Source organism: Prinia subflava, chromosome 12 (assembly GCF_021018805.1).
Source record: "Prinia subflava isolate CZ2003 ecotype Zambia chromosome 12, Cam_Psub_1.2, whole genome shotgun sequence".
Classification (NCBI taxonomy): domain Eukaryota; kingdom Metazoa; phylum Chordata; class Aves; order Passeriformes; family Cisticolidae; genus Prinia; species Prinia subflava.
In genome coordinates this window covers 6,646,334-6,658,425 of record NC_086258.1, presented here as the reverse complement: position 1 = coordinate 6,658,425, position 12,092 = coordinate 6,646,334, and the positions used below count along the sequence as shown (strand labels likewise).

The window sequence follows — 12,092 nt, the reverse complement described above, 5'->3', positions numbered from 1 at the left end:
AGATTATCATCTCTCTGAACTCGCAAGTCTAAGCTTTAAATGTCACAGAGACATGCTGGACATCAAAGCAGGCATGCAATTAAGACTGTGAATCAATCAACAGAATCCAGGTGAAGATTAGATATCAGACCTAAAAGAAATTACTTTGTGTCAGCTGATTTCTAATAACTGCATGCATGGTCTTGATACCTACTGCCACAAGGATGACATTCAATTATGCCTTCAACCTGCCAGTCAAAGCTCTTGAGGGGAACTTATCAGTGTATAAAAGACCAAATATCATTTGTAGGGCACATTCACTCTATTTTGCTTAGGGTTAAGTAGCCTTCATCACCAGAGCTGTAACAAAAAGTGATTCACCCCTACTTTCTTTCTTGTCTTTGAAAGCCTCTTTATGTACTGCTGGTTATTTTCCTTTGTGCCCCAGCTTTCAGAATATCATTAAGCTTTATGCTCCACCATCCATGAAATTAACCACACAATTCTGTAAGTCATAATACAGCATCAAATTGTTCCATAAGGCACTTGCTGAAGATAAAAATAATTCCAAGAACTCTTCTATAAAGTGTAGGAAAAAACCCAACATTCTTTTAACTGAAATCCCTGAGCAAACACTACAGGCTGAGAAGGAACAGGATGTCAAGAGTCACATTCTAAGATTAGAATAGACTTAGATCTCAGGTGAACTACATCCCTTCAGAAGGAGTTTTGAATCATCACTGCAAATGGCAACAACAGAGAGGAGCTTCAGGAGAGGATTTCCAGCATCTCTTGCAAACTCATGGAAACCTAAGCTCACCACACATTTACTAGACTATTTACTGAAACAGCAAATAGTTAGGGCAGAACAACAATCCTGGGCACTTGCACACACAAGCCTAAATTTTATTTTATTTAAAGCTCTGTCAGAAGTTGACATGATTCATACCTGAAGCTGTGCTTCACTCTTGGGATCCAAAGGTTTCTTATAGAGCAAGTGTAAATACCCCGAGCTGCGATTCTGTTCATTTTGTTCTTTAGCCTCTTCTACCCCTGCAAATCCCTCCAGCAGAGTTGTCTTCAGAATACTGATATCTCCATGAAGGGACTGCAAAGTGAAACAGAACAGATGGGACAAGGTTCAAAGTAGCATTTTCTATTGCCATCTCTAGCACAAGGGCTTCTGCAAGCATCTGCTTGGAAGCACAAAGGCAAATGTCACCCCCTCATTAACACAGCAGAGTCAGATGTTCCATCAACAGTTCAGCTGTAGCAGGCTAAGAGGAACACCAGGTGAGGAGGAGTCACTGCTGGTTCACAGTTTGAAGATATTCTGCTCACCTCTGTTGTCTCTTTAATTTCCAAGAGGAAGGTGTGAAGTTCCTCTGACTCGGTTCGCAACACCTTCATTTCCTCTGGAGTTCCAACTTGGAAACAGGCTTTGGAAGTCCGGGCCTTCAGCTCCTCCATCTCCTTTTGAAAATGTGCAATCTGCAAAGCGAGGGTAAGAGAGGGCAGCCACTGAAAGCACAGCAGGGTCTGGAACAAATGTCTCAGCTCTTGGATCATGCCTCAATTACACCATAAACACTGGTCACTTTGCAGCCAAAGCAGGAAATTCTTCTTGAACATTAACAGGAAAGAATACTCCATCTTCTTAACACAGTGACTGAACAGGACACACAAATAACAACTACAAACCAGGCTGATCATCTTAGGAAAAATTTCCATTCTGATTCCTAAACTACTTACAGACACCATCAGAACAGAACTGAACTGTTTGTGTGGCATTATGAAGAGAACTGAAAATCTCACCTCTTCCCTGATTCCTGCTATGACAGGGTCTGACTCTTTCCACTGGTGGGTCTGTTTCTCTAAAGCCGTGCTGGGGAGTGCTGATTTGCCCTGGGGAAAAAAAAGACAAAACCAAAACCAATATTAAGGAGGCATCCATTGCAACAGGGTGCTTAGAATATCAAAAAAGGCCTGTTAAAAACTCCATTCAAACACCAGACACTGGTTATAGCCAGTGGTCAAAATACAGCTCTCTAAAGACATGCAGAGAACATTGTTTAGAACCACAGATTTGCTACTATTTCAAAATCAGAAGGTAGCTAATTCTTTGAGCTAGAAACACTAGTTCAGTCCAAGGGATTATGAGCAATCCATGAAAAACATTCGCCCTCCAAAGAACCCAGTGAAGTTCCTGTTACCTGAGCAGAGCTTGGCTTTGCTGCTGACGGGGTGATCTTGGGTGTCTTCTGTACCAAGGAAGCTGAAGGAGTATTCTGAGCAGGACGTGCCACTGGAATTTAATAGGAACAGTAATTGATGAACTTATACAAAGCCTAAGGAAAGAGGCTGTGATCAGAGACAATCACCACTATCAAATCCAAAAGCAGTAGTGCTATGGGCCCCAATGCAGGAACACACCTTCCTCAGGTGCCTTTTCACTTCCATCCAACTTCTCTGTGACTACTTTGAACTCTGGTCAATGCAGATGGAAGGTAAGGCACTGGTTTCTGTGGCTGCCCAGAAACATTCATAATCAGAGCACTGAAAATACCAGAATTTCTGTGTGAACTTAAGCAGCTGAATATAATTATTTTACATATGGGTCTCTGAGAAATAGAGCATAAATGGAAAAACCACTCAGTTTCAAGACAAAGTGATTCACATCATGATGGTGTGCCAATCAGGAGGGCCTCTGGAGCAGGAAAAGCAGCAGGAAAAACAAGAAAGAAGCCAAATGAAGCTCCCTGTGTCCTAAAACTTTCAGAACATTTTTTATAATGCATTATTCCCAACAAAAGGGATCAGACTCCTACCCGTGGCAGGCACAGGGGATGAAGTCTTCAGTGGTGTGGCAGGAGGGGCTGTGACAGGCGTGGACTGGCTCAGAGAACCCCCAGGAGCAGTTTTGGAACTGGTTGAGAAGGAAAACATGGTGGGAGTACATTGACCACTGCTGCTCGAGGGAGAAGAGGTGTCTACAGCACTGAACCTGCAACAGAAAGAATAAATGAATGAGTGAGTGCATGAATGAATAAATGAATGAGCATCCCCTGAGATCAGCAACAACTCAAACTCCAGATACAAAATCACGAGTAGCTTCTGGAGATAGTGGGAAGGAGCCATTCAGGATAATTTCTGAATACATGGAACCACAAAGATTTCTATCTTTGATCCTCCCATGAGCAAAAGCCAAATGCCAGCAAAAAGTACTACCCTGCTTCAAATGCACCCCAGCATTTTGTTCCAACTATAGCAATTCTGAGCTGCCCTTCAGTGTCATCCTCAGAGTAAGGCTCAAACAGAAATTCTGCAAGAAAATATTAATTTCTATTCATTTGCAAACTCAGCTCCTCCAGGCAGCCAATTTAAATATTCAGCCAATTCACTCGTGTATCATTTGCTTTATACACAAAATATAAAAAGCCCTAAGAGCTCCCATCAGATTCTGGTGTAATAAAGGTTTTTCTAATTCAAAAATAATCATTTGCACCATCAGAAATTTCTTATAATGCATTTACATGAAAGTTCTTCTCCTTAAAAAGCAGCTCCAATTAACACAGCTCTGTGTTTTAAACCACTTTTTCTAAAAATAAAGAGCAAGTCTCAGGAGCTGGAGGGAAGAGTGAGTATGACATCTGAGAACACTCACTCAAACCCATTTTGCATAGTTTCTAATTTATACCAGGGTTTTTTCAGTCAATGTGAACAAGCTTTGAAGATTCCAGACTCTGTTCTCAGTGAGCAAGTGTCCATTTAAGAACAGAACCAAAAAGTCTGGCACCTTCTCTGCTGAACACAGAGTGGCAAAGCAATCCATCAGCTGTGGCTCCAGCTCCCTCTCAGGCTGGGGGTAAGGAACCCTCAAAAAACTCAGAGAAACTTTTACTATCACGACCCCACTAAAGCAGTCCCTGACAGAAGGGATTTCCCAACAGTCCTTAGTCATTATTTGCATGAAACCAAAGCATGGAATCACTGTTTGATACACCTATGAAACAAAGTATAAAAAACTCCCTTAAGTCTCTGGCAATTTATCAGTCTAAATTTTTGGCATTGTCCCTTGACTAGTACCATGCCCATGAACATAACCTCTGGCGTGGGAAGCCCTGAGGGTTTCCACAGCCATGACACTCCTGGATAAAGAGGAGCTTCCTCAGTACTGCTGTCAGGGCAAAAAGCCAGACACCATCTTCAGAACTATCATACATTATCCATGCCTGCAGCAATTTAACGATTTATCCAGCCCCTGCATTCACTGCTGAATGTATTTACTTCTCACTGAGGTTCACTTTGACTGAAGAAGCTGAAGGTGCAAACGATGACTTCTGTGCAGCAGGCGCTGTGGAGAGTGAAGGTGCAGACGAGCTGTCTGCAGCTGGTTTGAAGTTCATGGACCCAAAAGGAAAGGAGGTGGCAGGAGCTGTTGTAGTGCTGCCTACAGAAGCAGGAGTCATGGATGCCTTGGAAGCAGCAGGAGAGAAGGAGAATGTTGCTGCTCCAGTCAGAGCAGGGGTCTGGGCTTGCTTGGAGGCATCAGTGGCAAAGGAATACGGTGGAGGATCACTGCCTGTGGAGCCAGGAGTCTTCACAGCTGAGGGCATGAAGGAAAAAACAGCTGCTCCACTCCCTGCTGGAGGCTGACTCGAGGCGGGCACAGTGGGAGCAACGGCTGGAGCTGTGTCAGGCTTTAGAGAAGTTGGAGGAGTGCTTGGACTCGTGGCAGTACTCCCTGCACAAAAACAAACGGGAAAGAAGGAGGCTCATTTGGCTGCACTGACTAATGGCAGAAGGCACTGCAAGGCCAAATTTATTGGATAGGGACAGCTCAGCAAGCTTCTCTCACTGGACAGTGAGGAGAAGAGATGACAGAGCTGGGCTTGCAGTCCCCAACCCCAGTAAGTGATACAGAAACTGTACGAAGTCACAATCAATATAACAATCTGTTCAGATTAATGTTATCTGCAGTTTCCTGTGAAAAAACTTCACCTTCCTCCATTGATTTTGATGAGGTTCCTGCCATCTCAAATAAAATAGGCAGTCAGCACACAAGTTAGCCAGCACTGCAGGAAGGCAGGCTGCCAAACAACAGCATTTTGGCTGGGGAAAGAGAAGCAAATTTGGGCACAGGGAAGAAAATGGTGCACTTGCAATTATTTCTCCATGAATGCGGACAAGCAAAATAATCATTTTACCTGCTTACATCACACTACCCAGGGCAACACTCTATAACTCAAACAAAACTACTGCTCTTCACCTGCTGACACGATTTTCACAGTGCTGAGGAAAGCTTTAAATAGGATTTAAACAGAATTTTGTTTGAACAGGATTTTGCTGCAGTCAAATACCTTAGTTCATATCATGACCTCCTGTGGCAAAACTATGGAGGAAAACAGTCACCTCTGTGAAGTGTGCAGGCCATGCTCAAAGCTGGGCAAAGAGCCTCCTAAAACTGGTTTGACCCTCTTCTCCAAAGGCTGATTGCACAGGAAAGTCTAAAGGCACAGCCTGCAAACTGCTTGAGATCCCACAAAAAAACAGGTTTAAAGGTTGGACTTGATGATCTTAGAGGTCTTTTCCAAACTAAATGATTCTGTCATTCCGTGAACAGGACTAGGTAATTTCACACTGATGCACAAAAGACAGAGAACAGTCCTGGGAGCTCAAAACACCCAAGAACTGCTCCCCTTTACCCTTATAAAGAAAAAAAACCATTTTCTGTGACCACATGTGTGTCTTGACTACTGAACAACTGACACATCAGTATGACAAAGATCCATAAATCCAGGTGTTCCCCATAGCCCCTGGAGCACTCACCTGCTGCCTTGGGAACTCTCTCCCCTACCAGCTGCAGCGGCTCTGGGGTCACAATGAGGGACCTGACTCCTGGGTTTTGGTTGATCATGTAAAATGGGCAAAGCACACCATCCGTAGAGAGCAGGATCAGAACTGGAGCTGGACCAAGGATCTTCTCATCACCTGCCAGAGACCACACATGTAAGTCCTGCAGTCAAAGCCTCCTATTCTGTTCCTACTGGAATTGCCACCTTCGTGTGACTTGATTCACACAATGTTTCTTACATTTCTTCCTTCTTGCTCTCATTTGCATCTTTGTTCCCTTGCTTCTCTGCCAGTGCTCAGCTCTGTTTCTTTATCCTTTTGTATTCCTTTCTGTTCCTGACTTCATGTTTCATAAAAGGGTTATTTTGACAATTGAATGTCATCTCCTGAATGACAAAGCCCAACTTTCACCCATCAATTCCTGTGCCAAGCTTTTTCTGATTTTGAAGCAATCATTCTTCCTCACTGATACTCTGCTCCCTCCTTCAATTCCTCTCGGCAATCCCCACATTTCACTGGGCCCTGTCACCTCATTAACATTCATATGCACAAACTACAAAACGAAATTGCTACATAGGAAGCTTTTTAACTTTAAAGAAAGCCAACATCAAACAAATATCCTTGTGATCTGAACCACTGATATAAAATACTTGTGTTTTATGCAGCTGCTTTGTGAGTCTGCTTCAGTACAAAAACTTCTCAGCACAGTTAAAGGCAACAGAACAGTCTCTGTATTTCTAAAATTTTGTAATGGTTTAACTGTGCTTAATTAAACAAAAAAAACCCCAAACCCAACACATCTAGAGTGCAGGAAAAATCTGCTAAAATCATGGTGCTTTGTCAGGCAGTGCAGTGGATGGCCATTTTTCTTTACTATTGGTTCTTCAGGAAAAGCATGTGAGGGAAGGGCAGTTTCCACTTGGGAACAAGCTCCAGGACAAATCAGGTTTCTCTGCAACCTAAACTTGCTGTGAACTGCAAAGCCAATTAATGTGCAGCCAAACTCTCATGTCAGAACACAGAGAATGTGTTAGCAAAAAGCTTCTCCAAAAACCTTTTTAAAAACTCTGAGGCAGCACAACACAGGCTTTAAAAAATCTGTCCTGACAGATTTCTTAATCCAATAACTGTATAGATTAACAGAGAAAAGGCTTCAAATTCAAGCTGGCATTGAAGTACAACGTTTGACCTCAATTCCCTACTGCAGGTTTTCTTTCAGGTAAAGGTCTTAGTTAACTGGCCCCCTCCTGTGCTCTTCAGGAACTCCTGACTGCAGTACCTTCCACTCTGCCTGAAGGCATCTCTATTTCCATCTGTCTCTGGCCTTCAAAGAAGAATTCTCAGCATTCACTAAGATACAACACAATAGCTCAGATGTAGTTTCAGACTTTGACAAGGTACTTTGAAGGGCCTTCAGGCAGCACAGAAGGTACAGCAATAATGCAGCTGAGATCTAGAGCACAGCAGGGTTTAGGCAGTACAGACCCTGTGCTTTAATGCAGAATTAAAACCTGTGCATTCACCTCAGCGATCTTTGCTGTTCCTGGCTTTGAAACCAACCCACTTTTTCTTTAGATCTGTACAGATGTACTTGATACAAAACAGTTCAGCAAAAGGACATGAGTGACAAGAATAAAGAACACCGCATGGGCAGCCTGAAATCCCCGGTGTTGGAACATGACTCCTTTAAACTCACTAAAATCCCAGTTCTGGGGAACACAGACATAACTCAGGAGCTTTGTTTGCCATGTCTGTTGGTGTTGTACCCCAGGATGCTGAAAGCTCCAGAGAAGAGCTGTATTTAACACTTTGCCATTGAATCCTTACACAGAAGCAAAGCCATGTGCTGTGGGTTTGGTAGAAGAACAGCAGGTGTGTCAGTCTGCCTTTCAGAATGATCTCCCAGAACTCTGAGCACAAGGCTGCCCCTCAAAAGTATCAAATATACTGAGATTTTTGGACTGCTCCACAGGAAAGACTAACAACACTTACTGATCACAATGGGCATGTTACTGGTGTAGTCTACAGCAACACCAACGGGCAGAGTGTCATCGCTTTTATCTGTCACAGGAAGTTCTGCTCTGCTCGAGTCCTCCAAAACCCACGATTCCCAGTTCTGCAAAAAGGAAAATTATTGTTATACCAACTACTGCTTTCCTGTGACCAGCCTTCTTCAGCCTACAGCAGCTGAAACACCAGCCAGAGAGTACCTACTTAAATTTGTCAGATCAACAAATGCCAGAAAGATCAGAGTCCTTCACAGATTTGTGTGTGACTTCTCATGTATCACTGCACATTTTTAATGTTTAACTTCAAATGATGACCTCACATCAACCACGTTGTTACAGTGAGTTTGACCAAATTTTGAGACTGTCAAGTGAATAATGAAAAACAGACTTCTGGTACTTGGTTCACAACACATGTCTCCTGTTAATCTAAGAATTATCTTAAGATTCTGTAATTTAGAAGCTTGTTTAGTTTTGGTATGTCTTAAAAAATTATCATCTTATTGTATTCCAGGTCTTATATAGGTTATACTTAGGGAAAGAAAATGTACATTTGCACAGATGCAATACAAAATATATTCCAAAAATGGAATACAAATCTTACCTGATCCCCCTGCCTGGCAAGAATGCTGACTTCTGTGGAAGCTGCCGAAGCTGCCAGAACCAGATCCCTGTAAGCATGGACACAAACAGGTTAAAACTAACATGACAGTCCACTGCAAGGTCTAAAAAAAAGGAGGAAAAAAATCTATGGAGCTGCACCAACCCCTCAGACTTGCATACCAAGGGAAAGACCTTGCCATGATTCCTGCCACTCACCATTCCTCAACAAAATTGAGGAAGTAATGATGCTGTCTCTCGGTGCAGCTCGTGTAGCACGGCTCCATGAAATTCACAAACTTCTCTGGTCGCTTCTCTTCCTTTTTCTGTGAGATCAACACTGATAATTTATCTGTCCATGCACAAACCAAGTAATCTCCCCTAATTTTGACAGTGTCACACCAATAATATCACAATTGGATCTCAGCAGAGAACAGACTACTCATTGATTTTTCAGGTGGATCCTACTTCCTCCACATAATTCCCCCAACCTCAATCCCATGATTTACAGCAGTACCAAACTCAAATTCTGCGTGGTGCCAACATCAATAACAAAAACAACTTGTCATTGTCATGAACAAGTCAGGAACAAGGAACAGACACTTGTGCTGTTGTGACTGCTGGCACTTACAGGCAGTATGGCTATGACCACTTGTGGAGACATCTCCAGTGTCCCATCAGCCTCTGCATACACGATGGCAAAGACATACGTGCCAATCCAAAGTACATCCAAAACTGAAAGAGAAAGCAAACACCTCAAAGAACACTTTATAATACTTTCTTGTTGATTTTAACTGTGCACAACACACACACACAAAAAAAAAAGATGAACAGATGGCAAGTAACTCCTGAACTACCAAGTTTAAGAATCACAGAAAAATCACACTGTGATTTCATAACAGCTGCTTTAACTAAAGACAACAGAGGGAAGAATGAGTAACATACTTCTAAAGAGAAAATAAGTTAAAGAATAATAAAGAGATGTACCTTTAACAGGATTGTCCGAATCATAAAAGGGAGGACAAGGGATTACTTTCTTCTCCTGCAGATTCTGCAAATAAAACAATTATTAAATACACAGAAAAGGCAATGAACAAATTCAATTGCAAGTTTTTGCAGAAAGCCCAGAAAACCGGTTTAGAGCAACTCACCCATTCTTTAACACTCATCATGTGCCACTCTGAAATCATGACTTTAGTGACCAGTGCAAACCTTAAACTAAACCAAATATTGGCCTAAGACATTTGAATATTACTGACGCACTTGGGTAGCATCACCTGGCTCACACCATTTGCCATCTAACCAAATTCTGTAGTTTGTGATGCAAAAATCAATTAACCGACCAAAAAAAACCCCAAAACAACAACAACCCAAACCAACAAAATATCATATTTCAAACTCCTGAAAAGCCATAAGGCCTTAACACTACCAATACTTACAGGCAGGTATTGCACCACGGTGCCATTTTGCCTCCCTGCAGCCAGTTGTTTTCCCTTTGGGCTCCAACACACTAGGCAAAAAACCAGAGAATTTCATTAGCATTAAGGAACTGGAAAGTTCCAAGGCCATACAGAAACAGGACCAATAAATTAAAACTGCTATTTTTTCCACTGGAAAAAATAATGAATCTGAATAAAACAAGGAATCATCCAGTCACAGAGAAGGCAAGACTACACAGGTCAAAGCCCAACAGGTGATGATGCTTATTTGCATGTTTTCCTGGAAATGAGTCAAGCCTGAGACAGCACAAACCACAGGTGGGCATGTTTGATAACTCACAAAACTCAGCTGGCTGCTCACCTGGGAAAGAGTAATTCACTGCAACACATTTTCTGAGTCTCACTGAGTTTAAACCCTTCATTTTTGTGAAGAATTTTAAGAAACCTCCTCCTGAGACAAGCAACCTGTGTTTATACACCTCTCAGCTGGTGTCTGCTCTTCAGTATCCACCATTCTGAGTGCCCTCCAAGGCTGCCACTCACCAGATGTGACAGCAGCAGAGGCTGGGAGCGTGGCATAGACCTTCACAGAGTCTGTGACCTGCAGGACAGAGATGCTGCCATCGGACAGACAGACGGCCACCATGGTGGGACTGGCAGGGTTCCACTTCAGGTCATTGACCGTGGCTGCACTTCCTGAGTCCTTGGCCAGTTTGTGACAAGCAAAGGCGTGTTTCTGCTGTTTTGCCTTTTAGGAAAGACAAATACATGAGACAGTCAAAGCGGAGCACAAAACCAAACTCTCCTGAAGTCATAGTTCAAAGCAGTTTTAGACCTGCTTATAAATTAATGACTGATAAAAACAAGCAGATTTTGAGTTTAGTAAGCAACTCCTTTATAAGACAAAGGTTTCTGTTTCTTATGGAGACAGAAAATCCCACTCCAGCTACACCTCTCTGCTGTATTCTGAAAAAAATACCCCAAACCCACGTGGCAATATGCTGTACCTGATTGAGGAATGTGCGGACATCAAAAAAGCTGATGAAGGACCCGATCTCACTGGACATCATACACACAGACAGGGTGAGATTGTCACAGCTCAGGGCCAGGTGCTGCATAGGAAACTTCATGGGAACCACAGTGCTCTGAATATTCTCCACTTAAAACACAAAAGGAAACAAAGATGGAATGAAGGGGACAGATTTAAATAGCAAGAATTGTTCTTGTAAAACAATACAACAAATTTGTGCAATAATCCTCAGTCCCATTAACAGCTATCAAAGGTAACACCTAGAAAAATTGAATTAAAGCAAATCCCTTCATCTCTTTTAATACAATCTTGAGAGCTGCCAAATTTCTAAGAAAAGAAATTGCCACTTTCCTTCCTCAGTAATCTGAGTAACAATAAGTGGAAAGATTTTTGGATTTACTTGTATATGTACAGAGTGGGACAGTTACTAAGGAGAATGAAAAGCATTTTGCACTCAGGTGGTGGAACAGTGACTGCTTCCCTTCTCCTCGACAGTCATTTAGTCAGAGTGGATAATTCAGTGTGAAAACTCCCTCAGTGTGTCCCTCCACTCACACACCCCCCTGACACGTGCACAGACTCACAGCTCAAAGAATGGCTACTAACTCAGCAAGAATGGCTACCAACCATTGCTCCTGCTTTCCCACACAAGAAAAGGTGGCAATTCAAATGCCTGACAGAGAATAGCAAGGACTGTAATCAGAAGCCAAGAGCTCCATGTGGTAAATCCCATACAAGCCTGTATCTGCCAAAGCCATGAGATTTAAGTGTGTCTTACCAATTTTATTGGGATCTTCTCCCAGATGTTTCTGCATGAGAAGGTCTCTGGTGTGGAAGATCTGCAGGCTGGTCCCTCCCCCAGCAAAGACCAGCCCGTATTTGTTGGACACTGCGAGGAGGCTGGAGCGCTCTTTGGGAAGATCGTCAGGAGCATCAAAGATGCGAACCTTCTTCAGTGCTCTGAACTGAAAATCCTGTTTGAGAGAGTTGGGAAGGATCTGTTCACGTGCTCACAAAGAGGAAGAGTTTATTTTGGCTTCTCTAAGATAGTAAGTGCAGGAGCCTCTCCAGGAGAGCTGCAAATCCCTGCCACACACCCAGGTAGCCTCTGGCCACTCCATCATATTTTCTGTCTCATCCATGAAAAACAGATTACACCACTTTTTTTTTTTTTTTTTCCATTGG

General features: G+C 42.7%; 1 protein-coding gene across 2 annotated transcripts in view; it reads right to left on the bottom strand.

The window, feature by feature from the left end:
- NUP214 (nucleoporin 214) overlaps positions 1-12,092 on the bottom strand; it is a 39,521-nt gene that overhangs the window by 26,125 nt on the left and 1,304 nt on the right. For both annotated transcript variants that reach the window (XM_063409212.1, XM_063409213.1), the window contains exons 2-17: positions 11,686-11,881; positions 10,885-11,036; positions 10,421-10,625; positions 9,878-9,948; positions 9,426-9,489; positions 9,070-9,173; positions 8,658-8,764; positions 8,443-8,509; positions 7,825-7,948; positions 5,809-5,970; positions 4,267-4,723; positions 2,808-2,983; positions 2,193-2,284; positions 1,795-1,884; positions 1,321-1,470; positions 929-1,087 (exon numbers count right to left, since the gene is read on the bottom strand). In XM_063409212.1, coding sequence (XP_063265282.1) covers positions 929-1,087; positions 1,321-1,470; positions 1,795-1,884; positions 2,193-2,284; positions 2,808-2,983; positions 4,267-4,723; positions 5,809-5,970; positions 7,825-7,948; positions 8,443-8,509; positions 8,658-8,764; positions 9,070-9,173; positions 9,426-9,489; positions 9,878-9,948; positions 10,421-10,625; positions 10,885-11,036; positions 11,686-11,881 — 2,376 coding nt within the window. The remainder of the gene's footprint in view (positions 1-928; positions 1,088-1,320; positions 1,471-1,794; positions 1,885-2,192; positions 2,285-2,807; positions 2,984-4,266; positions 4,724-5,808; positions 5,971-7,824; positions 7,949-8,442; positions 8,510-8,657; positions 8,765-9,069; positions 9,174-9,425; positions 9,490-9,877; positions 9,949-10,420; positions 10,626-10,884; positions 11,037-11,685; positions 11,882-12,092) is intronic.